Below are 22,716 nucleotides of genomic sequence, written 5' to 3'. Positions count from 1 at the left end.
TTTTCTTTTTTGTAATGGTTGTTCTTAATTATTTTTATTTAATCACTTTCACGCATCTTACATCATCATGGTCACATGTCATGGTAACTTTGGCCTTTTAATAAATTCTTTGAACTGTTTTCTTTCCAGGGTGTAGTGATTGATTATAGAACACATCTGTAATGACTAAAAAAAGAAAAGAAAATAAATTCAGATGCACAAGTTTAATTTTCATTTGGATTTTCTCTAATCCACACATGGTCAAAAGTATATTCCTCCACTAAGCTTTGGGTTAATGTCCTTTGGTAAGATGCTTTTGGTAGCCATAAACAACCGTATACTTTCAGCTGGATTGACCACTGTTCTTGGCAGCATGGCAGAGTTAATTAAAGCTTGTTGGTTTTCTGAGATGGACCATGGAGCCATTGGGAAGGCCTATCCCTTCTGTAAAGGTTAGCCTGCTTTATCTATTCTAAAAACAGTTTTGATGTGTATTTGGAGTCATTGTCCTATCAGAACACCCAAATGTGCAAATGTTTCAACCGTCTGGCTGTATCTTCTATTGCTCTATTACATCCACTTTGTGAAATGAACCAGTACCACTGGCAGCAACATTTGGTTTTACAGATTTTATATTTAAATTCACTTCAGTTCCTCACGTTGAGCTAAAACAAAAACAAAAACATGCATTTGTTAAGTAGTTTTGAGACTTTATTTCAAAGTGTGTGAGCACAGAAACACACGTTACAGGAACAGACATGTTACATTGCCACTTTTGATTTGTTATGGATCCTCTTTGAGGAAAACTGCATTTCTTTTCTGTCACTCAGGGATCTTAAAGCATGTTTCTCCATTTGGCTCTGAACGTGCGGTGAAGTCCAAACTGGCAATAAAGTGTGCTGTTAGCATCCTAAATCGGTGAATATATCTCCCATATAAAAACACAGGCATGTTTTCCTTTCCATAAAATTTAATGTACACATTATTACCTTCCCATTCCCTCACTTCTCAGTAAATAAAACCAGGGGATAGTGTCATGACTCAATAATTACAAATCTAGATTACAAAAAAAAGCAATACAGACACAAATGTACTATGTGGCACAGCGTTAAAGTCAGGGCTACCAGCAGAGAGAGACGCGCTAGAGGTCGTAGTGGTTACAAGGCATGCTGTAGCTTCCACTGTCCAAGCACAGATGAACCTGTTTGACTCAGAGGAAAACCAAATTTAATGCAAAAACAGATACAATTTCTAATTTTTTGTGTGTTTTTGTATTTGTTTTTGCAAAATCTATATTTAAAGGCACAGAATTGTCCTTTAGCCATCTTCTTACCTGTCCGAGGACACAAAAACAAAAGAAAAGAAAAGAACTGAGTAACAACATCATAGACCTTTGCGCTAACATGATTTGCTGAAAAATACAGTAAGCACTATGTACAGCAATAATTCATCTATCAGAGACCGTGTGTTTTGTGTCTTTTTGCAAAATGCAAGCGAATGGCAGCCTTAAAAAGTGTGATATAATCAAAAGAAATACTTGTTTGGTCGCAGCATAGAGAAAACCTGTGAGAGTGGAGGTGGAGATATGTATGCCCCTTTGATGTTCTGAACCATCTGTGTCCACATCAGTGCAATAACAACAGCTCTCTATCGTCATTTCAGCTGTTGCACAGAAAAATCTGACTTGACCTTTAAAGTCATACTAACGGTAACGTAGCAGCAACCTGAGAGTCCCACTGTGAAATGTACACAGGCTTACGTGAAGCTTACGCTGGGAGTTTTACATGTTTAGGAATACTTTCGATTGTTTCTAAGTTCCTTCTGTTCCCCAAAACAGATGATGCTTTTCACCTTATATATGAAAACCAGCACTTAAAGAAATTAAACTTGCTTTGTTTATATGTATGAGTCCAATAAACAAAATACTTCTAGTCTTTTTTTGTTTATACAACAAATAATTTGCTAATGAGTTATAGTTTTCCACAGATTTTTTAATCTTTACATGAAGCTAAAACTCCTTTAATTCACACGTCCGATTGTAAGGCACCAAAAAATTATCCAAATATAACAAAAACCTAAAAACAAAGGATAGCTTCAACACCATTTTTACCTCAAGCAAGTCACATGTCTTGGCAAGTCTATTTTCAAACCAATAATGAAGTGGCCGACATCAAATATACTGCAGGTATTGATGCAACACATGAAAAAATCCCCAGTGTGTTTACAGTGGGCACCTTTGTGGTGCTAAACTGCCGTAGAATAAAAAGTTTATGAAGAAAACAGGTTTCATCTTCCCAAAGATTTCAAGGATTTCAATGAAGCTTTATATCTGCTTTGCTCAGATCAGCCCAATAAGATAATGCAAACTCGCTTTAAAACCTTAAAATCAACCAGCAATCTGTAATTTTACTCTCATCTCACATTAAGCTCTTATGTACTCACTTCAAACGTGATCAGCCCATTGAAAAGCATTTGTAGGCTTGTCTGTCCCATAGATATGACAGTCAGACGTTTCTCTGTACCCAGTAGTTGTGCAGAAGGGGCTTTACCCAGTTTGATCTTATGTAGATATGAATAACATTGTAGTAAAATCTCAGGCAGCCCTTTAAAATTGAGCTTTCTCATAGATTACAAAGACTTTATGCTTGTCTGTGTCTTAAACCTAACTGAACAGCAATCGTGAATTCACGAACAATCAGCCCGTCTCCACTTTCCACTAGTCAGCATTAAAAGAGTTGGTGTAGAGACTTTCTGCCTGCTGTCAGTATCTATGGGAGCGACAAGAACTAATAACGGCCAACTTCCTGAGCTGATAACCTTTAAATTGGGTGCTTAACGTGTGTGCGGGGCACTTGTTTGCTAAGTGGGGGTGGGGGCACTCTCCGAGGTAGCCGAGAATGATTCTCGCTGACATCTGTCACAAGAAAGCTGACACGTAATAAACACATACATAAACAATAGCACCATTATCAGTGATAATCTCGAGAAGATCGCTCACACTGGAACTCTTCTCTTTCCTCCTCCTACCGCCAGCTTCTTCTTCTTTTTTTTTTTATAAGCCATTCATTCCTACAGGGGATTAAAAAAACTCTCAAAATGGGGCCGATGTTGCTCGACTCGATTCTGAAACATCACAGCACAGGAGAAAGGTCCATTCAGTCAGTCACGTGTTCTTTTTTAAATCCATCTCATCCTCCATCATAAATTCTTGAAATGTTAGTGAATCCCCTCCTGATGTTTCCCCGCCTCACTCCTCCATCTTTCACCTTTGCCTACTACAAGATCTTGCTGCACACTTGGCAGCGGCTGACTCTGGAGCGCTCCTGGCCTCCCTTCAGCGTCTCCTTGGTTGGCGAGAAGGTAAACTCATTTTCTGGATCCACGGTTGTCAGCCAGAAGCTGTATTTATTGGCAAAGTAGTGGCAGGTGCCCCTGGCGCCGTTGCACTCGATGAACGGAGTCGCCCGGAAGTCCTCCAGACAGGAACCGGGAGACACCAAGGACTGACCGCCGCCCTCTGCACCAGCTGCTGTGTGCTGTGTCAGAAATGAAAGGACATTTTTTTAAAAATATGACATCTCTGAAGACAATTTGGCAGTATGCAGAACAATGGGGAGAAATAATCTCTTCATCTAATTGCTGGTCTAAATCTGTTTGGTAGAAGCTGCCATTAACTACGTACCATTAGGAAGGAGTATCCTATCCAGAGACTCCTCCAGCCGATAGGACAGTTGGGGATTGTCATATCCTGACTGTGGACCGCCACTGCCTGAGATGGAGCCTCACATACTGAACACCTGTGTTATTCATATAATCAGATGAAAGCTTCATTAATTGTATGCACATGTATATGACAGGCAGCTTGACTAAAGTAACACAGTGTACAATACCTGCTGATGTAAGGTCTTATCTCCTCCTTTTCCACGGGCATCATGGGTATGGATGCGGTCGTGGAGAGCCAGTAGGATTTATCATTGCGGCTAGCGTAGTAGCAAATCTCGCTGGGCGAGCAGTAGAGGAAGGGGATCGTGTTGAACCTGGGGAGACACGACCCCGGCTGACCTGAAGAGACAAAGGGAGGTTTTAAACCTTTAATTGTGCCACACAAAGACTGCTATAACTAGTATTTATGGTTCATAAGAGCCTGAGAGTGTTTTCATACCGAGGTCTTGGTTGTGTGCCTTCTCCTGTCCCTCTACATACAGCAGACTGTAGCCCTCCCACAGTTTGGCCATGCCTTGAGGACACATGGGAACCTGGGGGGTCTGGCTGTGCTTAACCAGAGTGTAGCCGATGCTGTGGCTGCGGCCGACGCTGCCGGGAATGCCGGGAGGGCCAATTGTACCAGGTAACCCTGAAGAAGACGGGGGAAAGAATAAGAACATGCTAGAAGTGATAAGCTATTAAAAAGTCGAAGATAAACAAAAATCCTGACCTTGTGCTCCTGGGGATCCAGGGAAACCAGGAGGTCCGGGATCCCCAAGAGGTCCTTGAAAACCAGGGCCTCCAGTCCTACCCAGTCTACCCGATGGACCAGGGTTACCCACAGCACCTGCAACAGGAGAATATTTTACACTGCATATCATCCATTTTTCATCTTCTCCCTTTATTATTGTTTTTTTGTCTCTGTACATTAAAACATGCCAGATTAGCTGCATATTATTTATATTGATGTTGGGGGGAAAATAGATTTTAAAACTCTATGTTAAAAACGTTTGCCTTCTTTCACTTTGTTTGCATTTGAATGGAAGTAAACTAGCCTATCCTAAGCTGAACAAACAGCTCCTGTTTTCTGCAGGATATGAAGGATAATGCTCCTCCATTGCCATCTTATTGTGATGGAGGGATTTGTGTGTCGTAGAAGCTATGTTGTTGGTGGCAATTTACCTCTGGTATGTTCTCCCAAAGCAACTTATTCTGGGTGAAAAGGGTAAACTAAGTTTGAATCACGCAAACCATTTGGATCATTGTTCCTTGGCTGGACTGGAGTTAAAGACACGGAGAGATGAGAATTAACACCTCAAAGTTCAAGGCCATGGTCCTCAGTTGGAAAAGCGTAGAGTGCCTCTTTGGGGTAGGGGACAAATAACTTCCCTCTTATATCTCTGGGTCTTGTTCACAAGTGAGGGGAGAGAGGAGCAGGTGGCTGACAGATGGATTCAGGCTGCATCTGCAGTGATGTAAATGCTGCATTGGTCCATCATGATAAAGAGAGAGCTGATTTACTGGTCAATCTACATTCCTACTCTTACTCATGAATAAGGCCTGATCAAGAGCTCTGGGTAGTGACTGAAAGAATCAGATCGCAGATACGAGAGGTGGAAATGAGGCAGATTGAGGACATGCTGGAGAGATTACGTATGTTGACTGGCTTGGGAAAACCTTGATGGACCCACCCAAAAGAGCTGGAAGAAATGACTGAGGAGAAGGAAGTCTGGATGTCTCTGTTATAATGGTGCCCCCATAACTCTGTTCAGGTTAAGTGGATGTAGATAGATGGATGCATGCATGCAAAGATGGATGGATATAATTAATAAATTTACACTTTGTTTGTGCCTTCAAACTCACCTTTACGCCCAGGAAAACCAGACTGAGTAGGCTCTCCAGGGTTACCAGGGCTTCCTCTTTCACCAGGGAAACCTGGATCACCTTGTGGATATGGCCCATTTGGAAGTGGAGCTGGATATATGGCTCCAGGCAAACCTTTTGGACCTGGAAACCCTGGAAAGGAAAGGGTGGAGAAAAAGAGGGATGGAGGAAAGATAGAAAGTTAGAAGAAAATTAAGAAGAAATTGTGGGGAAAAGAGTGGGGGGAAATTAAAGACTTATGCCTTATGTCCTACCTCTATTTCCTGCCGTTCCTTTGCTTCCAGGAAAACCAGAGTCACCTCTAAAACCCTGGACACCAGGAATTCCAGCAAAACCACCATCACCCTTTTGTCCTGAAGGGCAAATACATAATGTTTCAGTTTATCTTTTTTTTTTTAAATTGAAAACATATAGGAGCAAACATAGAAAAGAAGAAGCAGCATTTTTAGATCATGCCATGTATTTTAGCCATACTCCACCTTTTAAACCAGGTCTGCCAGGGAATGCAGGACCTCCAGGTAATCCTGGTTCACCCTTTGTACCAGGGGTCCCTGGGAAGCCTGGCAGACCAGGGTCACCTCTGTCTCCCTGAGCTGTGCCTGGACCAGGCGGGCCGGGAAGACCTGGAGGACCTTGGACACCTGTAAGAAAGAAAAAGGGAGAGGAAGAGAGAAATTCAATTCAAGGAAGGTTGAATAAATCAACGTTAAAGGGAAAAGAAAGAAAAACTAAGCATAGAAAAGTATAGGAGAATATAAAGGGAAAAAATAAAAAATGTGAAAAAAGAAGAGAATGGAAAACAAAATCATCAAAATTGATTAAGGAAATGTATTTACCATACTGTCCATCCAGTCCAGGGAGACCTGCATCTCCTGTAGGTCCAGGAAAGCGTTCTATTGATCTGGGTCCAGGAGGTCCAGGAATACCTGGGCTCCCTTTCAATCCAAAAGGACCTGATATACAGAAAGTAAAAACAATCTATTGCTATATATATTATTGCACATTGAATCTGCACTTTTTTTATTTCATTGAAGTCTATTTCACCTGGTTCTCCTCTTTGTCCTTTTTGGCCGGGATACCCTGGAACACCGGGTTGGGAAACACCTCTTTCTCCCTTCAACCCTGGACTACCAGAAAGGCCAGGGCTACCTCCCAGAATTGCACCTAGATTAAAAAACATAAAGTTGTTAAATCTTCTGTCTTTGCAAGCCTAAAACAATCAGAAGTATGTTGACCCCGATGAAGAGGGTGAAAAGGTTGAGCTTTGCCAAAGCTGTATGCCTCACAGCTTTGAATAATGAACTTTCCTTTTCTGCAGACACACAAAGGGCCAAAATGCAAAACGGCTCATCTTTCCTCAGTTATCGAGCCATAACTACTTGATACATTCATCTAGTCTTACTGGATCATGCTAAGATTAGCTTTAGCTTTGGATTATCTGGCTTATTGTACATCTAATTTTTGTTTACTGAGTACTGAGTGAGTAGTGAGCTGTGAAATAAATCAAGAAACATAGAATCAGCTGGAGTGTGAAATGTGATTCTTGCCTGGGTTTCCAGACAGGCCTTTAGGTCCTGCTAGGCCATTAAGGCCATCCAAACCAGGTGGTCCGGGAAAACCTAAAATAACAAAAATAAAACAAACAAACAAAACATTGAAAACACTGGAAAAGACAATTTTTTAACCTCATTTGGAAAAATTATTGTAAGATTAGTGTATGAATGTAGTGGATTTTCTTTTTTCCTTTCACCTTTAAACCCACGATTTCCAGGGAATCCAGCCCGACCAGGAAACCCATCAGGCCCCCTTCCTATTCCTGGCAATCCAGGCTGACCTTTTGGTCCAGGGAAACCAGGAGAGCCTGCAGAGAAGAAAAACTACATCTCAACACTTTCTGTGAATACAAATCTCCACGACGTCATGAAGGAATTACTGCAACAGGACTTTCTTAGGTGTTACTCACCCATTATTCCATACCGTCCCTGTTCACCAGGAATCCCCTTCTGTCCGAGGAAACCTGGATTTCCTGGAAATCCATTATCGCCAGGTTCACCAAATTTCCCTTGGTCGCCTGTCGACATATTTAAAATGTTTTAAAACTTTTGAAGAAATCAGAGATTGGAGAACAACTCTGATCTCCCAAGAAGCTTGTCCCACAGTACTAAGAATTTCTTCACCTACACTAAATATATTTATTTTACTAAAAATAAAATATAAAGGAAATGTAAATTCTGATCCATGTCAACAAGTTTATAAAATATGACAACAACAACACTACAAGTGATGTGCTGCTCGATGCTTTTCTTTATTTACAGAGATGTGAAAAGGGAAAGACCATCTCTGAATCGAGGAGGGGGCCTAAGGGTACATCTTTCACCCTCTTACAATGCTGTGATTGCAGCCGTTCCCCAACTCTCTGTGAATGGTACTCATGGCCATTGATCAGTGGTTGCTGATCAATTGCCGTGACAAATAAAGTTTCGCCATAACCAAGTAAGGTGAGTCTTACCTGGGATCCCTGAATCTCCTTGTCGGCCTTTAAGTCCTGGTGCTCCAGGATAACCAAAAGTTTCTCCAGGGAGTCCTAAGAGAAAAAAGCATTTAAGTCAATGGATGTTTGATTTGATCATGAACAGATGTAAAGAAGATGTTTATCACTGGTGGTAGACTTCATATGTACTAGTGCTGTGCGATATGAACAAAATCTCATATCCCCATATAACACATTTATCGTCCCGACAATGATATAAATCACAAAAATTTAACATTTTCTGTAAATTCTGTGAATCTCGGGCCACTTGTGTGAAGCTGGGTGTCGTGTACCTTATTTTAGGTATTTTCATTAATGCATATTTCAAAATTTGACGTTTGAGAATAATGTATATTATCATCACGTCAGTTTATTTTGAAAAGTTGGAACAGGATCTTCGGCTTTATTGTGACACTTTTATGTGGAAAATAAAGAAGCAGATGGCGGAGCCACATGCTGCAAACAACAATGCATGAAAACAGTCGCTTGCCCATGCATAGTGCGTTTTTTTTAAAATATAAGAGAAAGTGAGAACTATTAGAAATAGTACAATATTGCCATAAACAGTTTATTTTGGGACACAACGAAACAAATGATAGTGTAATACAGATGTTTTCATATCATCATCCGATGCATATCGTTATATCCAACAGCACTAATATGTACTCTTACCTTTGGCACCAGACCGACCAACTTCTCCAGGCCTTCCAGATAAACCTGGAAAGCCATTATTGCCCTAAAAAAACAAACAAACATCCCAATTTTAATCTCTGCCTGGCAAAATTTGCTACATGTATATGCATCTTTTCTTACTTTTGTTCCCATAGTGCCGGGGAATCCCATAATTCCAGATTCTCCTTTTTGTCCAGAGAAGCCTGGAAGTCCTGTTTCCCCAGAAAGGCCAGGTTCTCCCGGCAGCCCTTTACTCTGATCAGGTAAACCAGGAGCTCCAGGTCGTCCTGGACGACCAGGTGCACCTGGCTGACCCTTGTCACCTGTTAACCCAGAGAAAGATCAGAGTTTGTAACACAAGGTGATGGATGTTCACAGCAGCAAAAAGCAGTTAAATACTTCATTAGAGAGCCTACATTTTGCAGAAGTGCGAACAGCTGCAGTTCCACTAGTGGGAACTTGGGGCTGGCTTTGAAGGTTAGTATCTGGAGACTCCCGTATCAAAGTGCTAAACTTTACAGCATGTTTTCAGCATGTAACAAAATGCTGTTTTAGGGGGTTGCTGATAATTTCCCCTTCTTTAAGAGCACAGTACATGATATTTTGTTTGTTTGTTAAGCTGAGCGGTATCCCAACACAGGCAACTGTAGATGCTCTCTGTCTGCGAGGCAGTATTTCCACTAATCTGAGTCACTGCCCTGGCCCTCTTTATTGTGTTGGTCCTCTCAGCTTCATCCACCAATTTAGTGTTGAAGTCCTCATCTATGAAAAAATTTCTTATTTTAAAAAATATGTAACAAATATGAATCTCTTCTCTAAATGATTTAAAATTCACCAGAAGCTCCTAATAAAGTCTGCAGTTAATTTATGCCCTTCAGATTATCCGGTGACGTTCTGAAAGAAGCAAAGCACTATGTTACCTCTGGGTCCAGTAAAGCCAGAAAGGCCGGTTGTTCCAGGGCCTCCGATGTCTCCTTTCTCTACAAGCTCAGATGGAAAAGGTCTACCAGGAAATCCGGCTGGACCAGGTAATCCTCTGTCACCTGCCAAAGTAAAAACAGAGGAATGTTGGTGCAAAGCCACAGTTCATGCAACTTGACTGATAAATTCTTGGCCCTGAAAGATAACCAAAATGTTGATGACGTGGTTCCAAAACAGGGGTCTCCATCATGAGAGATGGTTGTTGTGGTGGTTCAACCAAATACAGTCTTTGAAAAAACTTCTCATGGTGCCCAAAATTTAGGATGAGCATCTAATGGTGTGAGCCCTGCAGAAACCTACCAACCAATGGGAATGCCTTAAGACAAATGGAATTCAAATGTACAAAAACTAAATATCTGGGATGCCATTAAAAGTCTAACTTGTTCATGTGAGATTGTTTGCATCAAGTGCCCTTTAGATGCTGTTGTGACAGAGCCAAGTATTAGGCGTGAACAGAACAAACAGAGGGGGAATTGTAGCCATGCGTAACCATGTCACACAGTTTGCCTCATGATAACCTCAAGGAGTAGCATTAGCATTGCTAATTTATTCTTTTATTCGCCCAGGATCAGTATACTTATTCCTTTGGGGGATATTTTACCTTTAGTTCCAAAGAATCCAGGCGACCCAGGGCGTCCATTTGCTCCAGGCACTCCAGGCTGTCCTTTCACTCCGGGAAATCCTGAACTGCCAGGACGTCCTAGGAATCCAGGGAAGCCCATCATTCCTTGGAAGCCTCTGTCACCTGTGGGAATTAGGATAGATTGTCACTACTATGATATCTGTAAAAAAGCAGAATGGCAGTGACATTATCAGTAATACAGGACAGGTAACTGAAACATATGAAGCTGAGAAAAAAGTGAAACGTTTTCCCGTCATTGGTTGGCTCTATTGCGCAAACTAATAAGAATTCAAATGAACTGAGAGGTCATGCTTCCCTTAAGCAGCATCATTCAAGGGTACAGCCCACGTTTTCTTTGTTATACAGATGACACTCAGGTTTATCTATCCTCGAAGCCTGATGACACAAACCTGCAAAAGTGTGCGTTAAACGGCAGGAATGTCTTAAAGACATATAGACTTGATGACCTCTAAATTCCGATGAAACTGAGGTCATTGCACTTGGCCCTAAAAATCATGCAAACATATTGTCTAACCTAATTATCTGGGCTTCTACTAACACTGTGAGATATCTTGGAGATGTTTGACCAGAATTCATTGTTATCGGGCTGTCTTAAAAACTCCCTGAACAATCTTAAAAAAGGAATCTTGTTCACCACCACACCATGGTCATGATAAAAGAAAATATTTGATGAGATCAGTACATTGCAGCATTGACCGTATTACTGATGTTCGTACAATGGTGATATGAATTCCCCAACCATGCCTTTATAATGTGGGAGTCAACCAGTAGGATCACTCTGTCCATCATCATAATCAGTAAAGTCATGATCAACATCTAACACGACACCACTAAAAATGACAAATGTGGCCTTGAAAAAAACAAAAAAACTACTTCTGCAGACCCTTTCTTCCTGGCGTTCCTGGAATTCCATCTATAGTCCCTGGTCCTGCTAAACCGGGGCGTCCCCTTGTTCCTGGTAACCCAGTAGCACCAGGTCGTCCGGGAGTTCCTTTCATCCCAGCAGGCCCTGGGAAACCTGGTTCTCCTCTTTCTCCTTTCCGACCAGGGAAACCTGCCAATAATGGAAGGAGAGACAGTGAGAAAAACAAAACACTGACAACAATCTGACATTCATATAGACACATGGAAAAGGGCTGCTGGCTAATTATCTGGAAAAGCATGCAGTCTTCGGGTGCTTACCAGATTTTAAAATTACACAAATACAACCTCAAATGAACAACAACACATTTCATAATGTAGTCCAAAAGTCAATAGTAGTTAGCATCACCTTTAGCAACAATAACTTGATAATGTTCTGCATGATTTTATCAGTCACATCATTTTCTAATAATCTTGGCTCAGTATTCTTGACAGCGTTACTTCAGTTAATGAAGGTTTACAAAAATTAATTTATGCACAGGTGAACAGAGCATTTAAGTCAGGTTGAGGTCTGGACTTCAACTGGGCCTTTGTAGCACATTGTTTCTTTTCTTCTCATGTAAATTTGCTGCTGTGCCTGGGATCACTGTTCTGTTGCATGATCCGATTTATACCTTTATAATATCTGTATGTCATGGTCCTGGGTTTGTGACCCAGTGTTTGTGTTTTCTGGTTCAATTTATATTGGTTCTGTTTCCATGTCTCCCCTGTGTCGATGCTCCATCACGCATACTAAGTTCTGTCTCCATGTTTATTCATCTGTTTCCCAGTCGTGTCTTTCGCTGCCTTGGTTCCCCGTGTTCAGTTAGTCCATGCTTTAGTGTGTGTGTCTCATGTTTCCTGTTTTATTTTGATAGTCTGTTGTCCTGTCTGTTATCTCTGATTAGTTCCAGCTGTGTTTCCCCCTGTTTCCCATCATCTCGTTATCCTCCGTGTAATTAGTCTGCTGCCTGTTTTTTCGTTACTTAGTAACGCAGTAACACAGTGAGCGTACGGTAAAGTAACAGTAATCTAATTACTTTTTTGTAGTAGTAATCCCTGACTTTTCTCTCTACTTGAAAAAGTAATCGGATTACATCACTTTTAATGCATTACTGCCCATCTCTGCTAATGACCTTTAACATTTAACATGACAACTGAGCCCTGTAGAGTCTGAGATGTACCTCTTGCACATATTCACTGAGCATTGCAGGACTGATTGAGGGCGAATTTGCTGGTAGGACCGCTCCTACGCTTTTTACGCAATGCTTCTTCTTTTTGCTTTTGTTTTTGTTTATTAAATACACAATGCAACATGTTTTGTAGTTCATCTGAGGCTGTGTTTGCTTAATTTTAAGACCTGCTAAGGACCAGACTATCTTTATTATGTTCTTATAGGTACAACCTTAGAATTTAAGAGGCTAATCTTCCTTTTTTACCATAACTGTATCATAATATAATAATATGTATTATTATCTTTTGTATGATGAATACACTTACCTCCAACTATCAGGTTTTAACCTAGTTTGTCTATCTTTTAACACATATTAAAGCAGCCTTGCAAACAGCAACAACAATGCCATCACACATTTCTTTACAATACTTCATTGCTGCGATTGGGCTGTAATTGCACCCAGATTGCAGATTTTGTTGCAGAGATATGAAAGCTCAGTGTGGCTAATTTTGATACTCACATTACAGGAGAACCAGCCGATTGGTAATCATACTGTTTCTGAGTGCAATTCCAGACTAGCAAGGTTAAGCCATCTAAAGCACACTAACTGCTACTGTTTACATTCTTAAAAAATGAACCCATTTTCAGCACATCTGTGCTGCAAAGTTGCAGCTTATCACTTTTTGATCAATGCAAGGATGCGCTGAAAATAAGAAGTCCTTTCAAGAGTGTAAAATAAAAAGCTTCTAGCTTTGAGTTAAACAGCGTTTGCCCCCAAATCTTCAATTTTCACACAAACCTGTTACAGTTAATTCATCAAACACATCTGGAACTGATTAGACAGAAACACTTAGTTCACAATGAGGTTAGTCGTTTCTGCAAGTAAGAACAGCAAACAGTGGTTTTCACATTTCCTGCGGAAATGCTTTGTTTACAGAACTGTTACAAAATATCCATCTGGTTCAGTCTTTCTGTGGGGTGTGATGATGTCATTTCCTTCTAGCATCATAGTTTTATGTACTTTAAAATAGTTACTGATGCAAACACAGTGAAATGGCACGATTTGATGAAGCACCTCATCAAACATAGGCAAAAGTCATCATCTCTTAGATAATGAGGTAACACTATATTTGGAGGAGGTAAGCTGCTCCACCCTCTCCCAAAAGACAAAAATAAATAAAGAACAAAAATAAAATTAATTAAATAAATTAATATGCTATTCAATTAATCAAAAATAACTTGAAAATAATAAATAATATAGGCGTTAATGTTTTACTTTGCCTCTGTATTCATTCACCTTCATATTAATTTCTTTCCTTTACCATCTTTTTTTTTTCCAGAGACGTGGTGTTACACCCCATACGAGACTCCACGACTGCGCTGTGGAGATGGACATTTGTGTGCAGCACAGATGAGAAATGAAGGCAGCAGTTCAAGTGTTTGTTCTAATACACCAACAGCAAGAGGATGGAGGAAATGCAAGCCAAGGGTGGCGCAGCTGGGAGGGAGGAGAGATGGACAATGGGATGAGGGAAAGAGTGTCTCACCTGGGCAGCCTATAACGAGTGACCCAACACCAACAAAAAAAGGATGGAGGGATGAGAGGATGGATGGAGATGATGATGGTGGTGGTGGTGTTGGAAAAAAAGATGAAAGTGACAAGGAGGAAGAACAGAGACATGGAAAAATACAACAATACAAAAAAAAGAGGGAGAAGACATTCTCGTGGGTGATGCAGTGTTTGATAAACAACAACACGATTCAAACGGGCAACTGTGATGATGGATGACTGTGAAAGAACGATGTGAAAAAAAGAGGAATGAACCAGAACTGGTGCAGGGATGAGAGGTGAAGGATTTCAGTAGAGATCACAACAAAGCCATATTTCACCTTCTTTTGCAATAATTCACACTAAGAATCTCTCAAAGGTACAAATTCGAGTGTAAAATGTGCAAAAAATATAACAAAACCCCCAAATCATTTTTTTCTCTCACCTGGTGGTCCTCTCAGACTCTTGCTACCATCAGGGCCAGGTGGACCAGGAATGCCACCATTTGGGTCACCTGGAAGCCCAGGAAGGCCAGGATTACCAGGAAAACCGTTAACTCCGCGTTCTCCTTTTCGACCAGGAGCACCAGGACGTCCATCGAACCCTTCAAGAACAGACTTTATTTACAAAGTGTTGCTTGCAGAAGCATTTAAATGTTAAGTCAGCTGACATTTGTTATTTCAGGACACCCATCGAATACTATGTTTTTATTTGTTTTTATTAAAATAAGTAACTGACTTAAATCCTGCTACCCACCAGGCATTCCGGGTCCTCCAGGTATTCCCGGCTGGCCCTTGTCTCCAGGAATTCCTGGTAAACCGTTCTGACCAGGAAATCCAGGTGTAGCTCCTAGCACCTCTCCAGGCTGGCCCTTCGCTCCAGGACGGCCTGGGAGACCGTCCTTACCCCTGGGCCCATCAAAACTCTGCCCTGGGATACCTGGAATACCAGGGTCCCCTCTGGGTCCAGTGAAACCTGCAGGGAATGACATGAGCAACGCATTAAAATGCACAACAGTGAAGTTGGAAGCACCCTCTCTATCACTCTCTCTGTGACAGGAAGTTGCAACCAACCAAGGTGGAACGTAAGACAGAAAGACATGTTTTAAACATGTCAATAAACATGTTAAGATTGAGATAATATTAAGTTCTGGTGTTATTATTGAGTTAGGGTTTAGTTGAGTTTTATTCTAGTTTTTGTTCCATCAGTGTCTTCTGATTTACGAATCGTTTCCTGTCCTCTGTGCAGTCGGTCTCGTCCTCTGTGTTTTTACTTTCATTTATGCCAGTGGATTAGTCTCTCCCTTCTGATCCATGTTCTAATTGTCACCCTTGTGCTGTCGTGTCTATGCTCCATTATGTTTCCTGCTTTATTTTGTAAGTCTTGTTTCCATGTTCAGTGTGTTTAGTTTTGCTTCCCCTGTGGCGTCATGTTTATTTGTTTCAGCTGTGTTTCCCCAGGAGTTTCCACTTCTATCATTACCCTTCTGTGTATTTAAGTCACCCATCTTCCTCTGTTGAGTGTCGGGCTGTTTGGTTGTCTTCATGTCAAAGTTTCCAACTGTCCGGGTTTATGTTCATGTTCATGCTCATACTCATTTTCATTTTCATGTTTTGATTATTTCACATTTTTGCATGTTCCCATTCAGTTTCATGTCCTTGCCTCGTTCTTCTATTTTTTGTATCTTGTGTCTGCTTTTTGGTCCAATTCATAAACACACCAGCTATCCCTGCCATGTAATTGCATTATAAGAAGGTCTAAATCAGAGATTAGAGGATAATTAAATGAATTACACAATTCAATTTACATTACAATAAAAAAAACTTTGAGTTTCATTTGTAATTATTTGACTTTTGCATGTTATGTCTTATTGCAGTCTGGTACAGAGAAACCCCACCACGCAATTTTACCTTCAGGTCCACGCACGCCTCCGGTGCCGGGGTCTCCTCTTTCTCCTTTGGGGCCATCAAACCCTGGACGTCCAGAGGGCCCTTGCAGCCCTGGTTTACCTTTAAGACCTGGCAAAGAGGCACAAGTTGATGTCTTATTATTAGCTGATTCTGATGATTTGTTTCGCCAGTTCGTAAGCACTAGTCACAACATTACAAGCAGTAATACAGACAAAGTTGTTTCATAAAATTATTAATGAACATATTCATCTTATTTCTGTAAACACTGATTGAGAATCTTAATTGATCAACTACAAAACCTAGAGCCACAAAGTAAAATCATGCAATTTGCACCCGTATCTACAAATGAACAATGTGAAAGTGCATGCAAAGACGACCTATTATGCTTTTCTCCATTTCCTGTTGTTCCATAGTTTGAAATGTTGAGGTCAACTTGTGTAAAAATAAACTACTACAATCTATTCTTGGATCCGTGATGTCATAGAGAGGGATAGGCAGCCAATCAGAGAACATATGGTGTAAAGGTGCGTGTGTGTTTGTGCCTAACTGTGATCATAATAGAGTTTAAGGCTTTAAGGCTGTAAAATCACCATAAGACATCTGTTAAATCGTACCTGGTTGTCCAAGGAAACCGGGATCGCCTGGATCTCCTGCCTCACCCGTAAATACGCAAGGCAGAGTTTGTCCTGGTAGCAGTCATACACAGGTTAGCATTCAGACCTCAAGCACTTGAATACACATTTAGAGTGAACACTTGGACACATAATAGCACATCTAAAAATGTATACCTATTTATATATAAACACAGTTTTAGAGTTGTGTATTCTTTTCAACTAATCAAATCAGGGCAAAGAGTTGAATTAGCACAATGTAGCACAGGTCAAAATCACATGTTAATAAATACAAACAAAGTCTTCAGTATAGTGAAACATAAACTTTAACACCATTTTAGACATATGTGATAATGTATTATTATAAATAACTGCAATATAAACACAGTGACACAGTAAAATGTTGGATAATTATATTCAGTGAATGTTTTGTTGAGGTGCTGATTGTCTATCGCCTCCACTCACACCAACAGAGACTTTTTGTACAGGGAGTTAGAAGCAAATTCATTATATTAAGAAGATAATGGGAATTAGAAATCCAGTGCGGGTTTTGTGTTTCATTTCATTCATTAATTAAAAGCATTTAGCAGAGGCTTGGCCTGAAAACATGCGCAAGATTTCAGCAGCTTTGATTGGAAGCCGAATGCGTATAAACAGCCCTGAAGCTCGACAGTCAATCATTGACTGACTGGGCCTGAGTGGAAACCCTGAAGATGCAGGGATCGAGAAGCTTCCATCGGCCTCGTCATGAACAAATGATTGACAGTTAGCCAGTAGTTTCCAGAGTGCACTATGTTTACCATGATTAAAGAAGACTGGGGCTTTTTCTGAAAACACTTCCCTTATGAAACATTTATAAACTGTAATAAGACCTCAAACAATAGTCTGAGCTCCCAGACTGTGAAAAATATCTTTGACACAATGCTTTTTGACAGAGCTGCAGAAACACTGGAGTTTCTTAGGTGTTTACCAAGGGTCTACTAATATTACAAGGGCAGAATGATAAAAAGGATAAACATGGGCTATGTAGGAAAATGCATAACCTGGCAACCCAAAGCTGATGAATGGCTTACATCACATCATTAACCCTCTGAGATCTAATTCATCATCTGTGCCAAACCTAAGCCTAACTATAACCCCAAGCAATCAGAATCATTCTTTCTTTTTATGCCCAAATCTTGGCAATTAGGGAACAAAGACAACAACTTTTGTTTAACCAGATTATAGGCTTAGGTTTGGATTATGATCACAAGTTATTTTGTCTCCCTAAATATACTGAGTAATTTTTCCCTTTTCTATCTTCGAGGTCCTACAGGCTTGACTAAAGCAAAACCCATGGTTATATTTTTAATGGTCATCATTCATACGATGTCTTCTTTTCTCTCTATTTTAGTTTTATGAATTATGACATTTACAGTTCTTTACACACTACTGCAATAACTTTGGACCCAACTGTTCGTGGGAGGTTTACTGGCCTAAAAAGTTTCTCTTGTTTCTGAAAGTCATATAATTGAAGCATCATTCATTGAATGTGGAATGCTCTTTTTTTGAAACCCATCAGACAGACCGAACAGGTTGCTTCCATTGTAAACAGCAGCAGCATATTCATCCACCAGCTGCTCGTCTGCCTGAAACTAACTCTAGAGGTTCTGTCGAAGGCTCACTAGCCTGGCTGGTGGATAAAAGAATCAGTTACCCACCCTGTCCCTCCTCGGCGTCATTAAGCCCTTCACAGATGCTTTCACCTGGATAGATACACATGCACAAAGGAGGTCAGAGAGACGAGGGGATGGATGGATGGGGGAGATAAAGACAGTTAGAGAGAGAGGGAGAGGCAGAAGGTGGCAGCATACAAAGCCAGTTAGGTTGATTTGCATGCCCCAAAAAAGCCATTGAGTTGGGTTTTCATCACAACAGGTATCAGCAAATCAGCAATAAGTTCATTCAGTTCAGGCAAAAACAGGTTATTGCCATCAACATGAGAGGAGAGAGAGGAAGGAGGGGCATCTGTGCGCCAGCGATGCATCCAAACACTTCGTTCTCTCTTAACTCCTGCCAGCGACAATAACCTTCATATTAAAAGCAAAAATTAATCAGTTGTCATGGTATGAAAGCACACATTCATACTAAAGATGAGTGGCCAGCTGCTGCCGAAAGGTTTGTGTCATTTAGTCTCAGGAAGATACGGGCGTCTGCTGCCGCCATCATTTTATATTCATTGTGGCTGTAGCAAAAAACTGAAAAGTGTAGCTAGAAGCTGACTGTTGATAAGCTAATATAAGATTAGTAAAAAAAAAAAAAAAGATTTGCAAAGGAAAAAACACATAAAAACTATGTTTTGGTTTGGTTATATAAATTTCGTTTAGCAGCAGATTTTTGGGTAAAAATCCAGACATGGCAAAGATCAAACTTCTCACCTGTTCTGAGACTAAACAAGCACAGTCGTTTTAGCTTAATCAGCAAATACATCATCATCATTAAGCATCAATCATTCCATTAAGGAAGCAGTTTATAGATTGTTGGCTGCAGGTGAAGTGTGTAAGTACATTAATGGAGACCGTTAATCATTTCGTTAATCGTTTGCTGCTGCAGCTGAGGAAACACGGAGAGCAGGAAGCTGCTTTGGAAGAGGAAATCTAACAAGAGCCACAAGCTCTGTCCCAGTCCTGGACAGGCTGCCTCACAGAGGTCTTATAATGATCTAGCATGTGAGGATGATAACTGTTGTGTGCTGAGGATGGACAGTGATGGGATGAGGTGGTGTGGATATCGCCCTGTGGAAGAAGACTGCATGACACACATTCACATATTTTATGTCATTCTCTGTCTCACGGACACACACTCAAAACACCATTATTTACCTTTCTCTCCAGGTGAACCCAGTATACCTGGAGAACCAGGTATACCGGGTTCTCCAGGGTCTCCACGCAAGCCGGGTGCTCCATCATAGCCAATGCCCGGCTCACCAGGGCCTCCAGGACGACCCTTAGAACCTGGAAACCCTTGAAATCCTTTTTCTCCCCTTGAGCCGATGCCTGCATCACCCTAAAGAGGAGAGGGAAGGAAAGAAAAGGAAAGGAAAGGAAAGGGAAGGAAAGAAAAGGAAAGGAAAGGAAAGGAAAGGAAAGGGAAGGAAAGGAAAGGAAAGGAAAGAAAAGAAAAGGAAAGGAAAGGAAAGGAAAGGAAAGGAAAGAAGGCAAAGGAAAGAAAGGAAAGGAAAGAAGGCAAAGGAAAGAAAGGAAAGGAAAGGCGAGAAATGGAAGAGGGAATGGAAAATAAGGAAACGGGAAAAAGGATAGGCCAGGAGAAAGGAGAAAAGGAAAGTTAGAGGAAATATAAGAAAAAGAAAGTAAAAAAAGCAAAAAAGGGAAAGCAAAGGAGGTGAGTGGTAGAAAATATGAGTAAAACAAAAGAAGGATAATGAAAAGGTGGGAGAGAAAACAGAAGACAAAAGAAAATAAAAGGAAGGAAAAGAGAAAAAGGAAGGAAAGAGATGATAAAATACAAAATAAAAGGGGGAAGAAAGGGGGATGAACAGAAAGGCACAGAAATTATACAGGAGAAGAAAGGAAATAAGGGAATGAGATGAAAAGACATGAAAGAAGCGAGAGACGAAAAACAAAAGAAGAAGAAAGGGAAAAAAAACAAAATGAAAGGACAGAAAATATATGAGAGGAAAGAGGAAATTAGTTTACAATGATCCTCATTTGGACGTCTTTTTAAAAACGTATTAAATTAAAATCTTTCTGAAGATGAACTAATATGTAAACTGTGTTTCGAAGGACTCACTGGGGGTCCAGGAAATCCAGGGAAGCCAGGCAGTCCGTCTCTTCCAGGTTTTCCTGTTTCACCTGTAGGTCCTCTGGGTCCAGGATCTCCTATGGCTCCCTTCAACCCCAGATTTAGGGTGGGGTAATATGGAGCCCCCTTCTCTCCCTTACGCCCGGGGAAGCCCTGCTGACCAGGAGGACCCTGCAGATTTACAGAAATGTGAAACTTCAGAAACTGGTATGCATGCATTTAAATTACTTATCATTATGATTAATACGATGATGATGATGATGATGATGATTATTATTAATAATTCCCATTCAAGTCATATCAAGGGCAGAGTTTTGCTTACACTAGGTCCTGGACGACCACTGAAGCCTAGTGAACCGGGGTCTCCAAGAAAACCCTTCACCCCAGGCAGGCCAGGACTGCCATTGGTTCCTGGACGTCCAGGTGGTCCAACTAACCCCGAGAAGTCTCCTCCAGAACATCTGCAGTCACCAGGGTCGCCTGCAGGACGGCGGGATTAAGAATTGTAGATTGTCGCACTTTTGCTTTCATTTCCAGTAGTTGTGTTTTCGTTTCCTTGGATACCAATGCTTCGTATTTGTATTTTGCTGCTTGCTCTTCATTTATTACATCTGGTAAACTCCTCACTCACCTCTTCACTTCTCTGCAACAATTTTGACTCATTTTTGAAAAACGCTATGATTTAAATATATTTTTGCAAGAAACAAATCATTTCATTTCATGAAGTCTGCATATCTGTGTGTACCTCTAAACCCTTTGGCACCAATGTTTCCTGGAAATCCTCTGGGACCAGGCAGCCCGGGGCCTCCAGGGGGAGCAGTTGGTGAGTCACCTGCAAGCACAAACACACACCCATTAGAGGTTACACTGACCGCAAAGTAGTTTTAAAAGTCACAAATTGTTACTTTAAGATTTTACACAAACACTTTATACTTGTTTAAGTTTCTTGAACTGATTTATTGCTTCTCCTTTTGAAACCATGCTTTCAATAACCGGAAAAGGAATTACTCAAGCCAGCAGTGCGGAAGTGCGGCTCGAAGCCACAGTTTAAAATCAGGTTAGTTTGCTTTGTTTGGTTTCCAGATTTGACAAAAGATTTAAGCTGCTGTTGCAAGATGAGAGGCTTATTTTTTGTCATCTTAAAATGTAAAACAACATGAACCCCTTCAGTGATTTTACATCAACCGTCATGGTTAAGAGCTACTCACCGGAAGCAGCATGCACAGCCTGTTGCAGTTCGGAGTCTTACCCCGGCAAAGAAAATACCCAAACACAGTCATCTTCCATGCCAGTGAAATCATCTTATAACTAGGGCTGCCACAAACGATTATTTTGATAGTGGACTAGTCACCAATTATTTTTGCAATTAGTCGACTAATCAGATCATCATCCATTGGACTTGTACAGCTTATTGCACCAGCAGCATCTGCTCTTATATAACTATCATTAGCTTACAGCTTTAAGTGTTTAAGGTATGTGCTAACTAAAAATAAAGACAAGATGATAGTTTATTAAATTTTAATGAAATTTGCAGATTGTTTCGGTGAAGTTTAATAAACTCCTTGCTATCTAAAATATAACAGGACACCGGAGTAAATTCTCGAGCATCTCACACTTCTGACAATCAGCGGTCTGGTTGATGTTTATTCAGCTGTGTAAAAACTATAACTTTAATCTCAGCCAAACCAATTTACTCAGGAACAAATAAAATCCTGAAAAAAGCCAAACAATAACATTTTGAAGTTACTTATATATGTTAAACCTGAGTAGCGAAAGACTGCGGTGGGTTTGAAAACAATCTGCTGGGAGTCCGGTGTTCTCACCGGCTCTAGTGAGCCTTGCCCCCGGCTAGCTATCGAGCTGGTGGGTAACAGACATCTCCGAAAACGTTGGAGCGCTTTTATAAATATGTGGTGTCTTGATAAACTGAGCAGAAATTTGAGGTTTATACAGCTACATTCTCGCCTGAAAATATGTTAAACATTTATTTTATGACCCAGAAAGAATAATAAGAGTAACATTAAAATTAACTAGCTGCCGCCATTGTTGGAAACTGCGCTGGGCTGCTATGAATTCTGGGACAGCTTCTTCTTCGGGGTTTAACGGCAGCTGGGATCCTTGTGCATGCAGTGCTGACATCTTCTGTTTCAGTCCGTTATTACACTCTTAAATCCTACTACTTATTCCTGCGTCTTTTGGGATCTTACAAAGCTTCAAACGACACGTCGACTATTAAATCAGTCGTCGACGATTTTGATAGTCGACGTAATCGTGACTAGTCGACTAATCGTGGCAGCCCTACTTATAACCACCTTTGGATGTTTTTCCAATGATTTCCTTCCAATACGTTACACAGACTTTTTTTCCCTGTGTTTCC

At 40.8% G+C, this 22,716-nt stretch overlaps 1 protein-coding gene across 2 annotated transcripts in view; it reads right to left on the bottom strand.

The window, feature by feature from the left end:
* Positions 1 to 668: 668 nt before the first annotated feature.
* col4a6 (collagen, type IV, alpha 6) overlaps positions 669 to 22,716 on the bottom strand; it is a 136,850-nt gene continuing 114,802 nt past the window's right edge. For both annotated transcript variants that reach the window (XM_085137808.1, XM_085137817.1), the window contains 28 exons: positions 21,085 to 21,171; positions 20,662 to 20,819; positions 20,328 to 20,510; positions 19,400 to 19,583; positions 18,239 to 18,283; positions 16,542 to 16,613; positions 15,928 to 16,035; positions 14,774 to 14,992; positions 14,463 to 14,621; positions 11,278 to 11,448; positions 10,353 to 10,496; positions 9,691 to 9,813; positions 8,912 to 9,093; positions 8,771 to 8,834; positions 8,078 to 8,152; positions 7,532 to 7,639; positions 7,319 to 7,429; positions 7,116 to 7,187; positions 6,613 to 6,732; positions 6,405 to 6,521; positions 6,048 to 6,209; positions 5,823 to 5,921; positions 5,548 to 5,700; positions 4,415 to 4,531; positions 4,142 to 4,333; positions 3,870 to 4,041; positions 3,662 to 3,776; positions 669 to 3,515 (listed from right to left, as the gene is read on the bottom strand). In XM_085137808.1, the coding sequence (XP_084993934.1) occupies positions 3,255 to 3,515; positions 3,662 to 3,776; positions 3,870 to 4,041; positions 4,142 to 4,333; positions 4,415 to 4,531; positions 5,548 to 5,700; positions 5,823 to 5,921; positions 6,048 to 6,209; positions 6,405 to 6,521; positions 6,613 to 6,732; positions 7,116 to 7,187; positions 7,319 to 7,429; positions 7,532 to 7,639; positions 8,078 to 8,152; positions 8,771 to 8,834; positions 8,912 to 9,093; positions 9,691 to 9,813; positions 10,353 to 10,496; positions 11,278 to 11,448; positions 14,463 to 14,621; positions 14,774 to 14,992; positions 15,928 to 16,035; positions 16,542 to 16,613; positions 18,239 to 18,283; positions 19,400 to 19,583; positions 20,328 to 20,510; positions 20,662 to 20,819; positions 21,085 to 21,171 (3,773 nt within the window). In that variant the 3' untranslated portion in view covers positions 669 to 3,254. The remainder of the gene's footprint in view (positions 3,516 to 3,661; positions 3,777 to 3,869; positions 4,042 to 4,141; positions 4,334 to 4,414; positions 4,532 to 5,547; positions 5,701 to 5,822; positions 5,922 to 6,047; positions 6,210 to 6,404; positions 6,522 to 6,612; positions 6,733 to 7,115; positions 7,188 to 7,318; positions 7,430 to 7,531; positions 7,640 to 8,077; positions 8,153 to 8,770; positions 8,835 to 8,911; positions 9,094 to 9,690; positions 9,814 to 10,352; positions 10,497 to 11,277; positions 11,449 to 14,462; positions 14,622 to 14,773; positions 14,993 to 15,927; positions 16,036 to 16,541; positions 16,614 to 18,238; positions 18,284 to 19,399; positions 19,584 to 20,327; positions 20,511 to 20,661; positions 20,820 to 21,084; positions 21,172 to 22,716) is intronic.

This window comes from Neolamprologus multifasciatus, chromosome 3, assembly GCF_963576455.1.
Source record: "Neolamprologus multifasciatus chromosome 3, fNeoMul1.2, whole genome shotgun sequence".
NCBI lineage: Eukaryota > Metazoa > Chordata > Actinopteri > Cichliformes > Cichlidae > Neolamprologus > Neolamprologus multifasciatus.
This window is presented reverse-complemented; position numbering and strand designations above follow the sequence as displayed.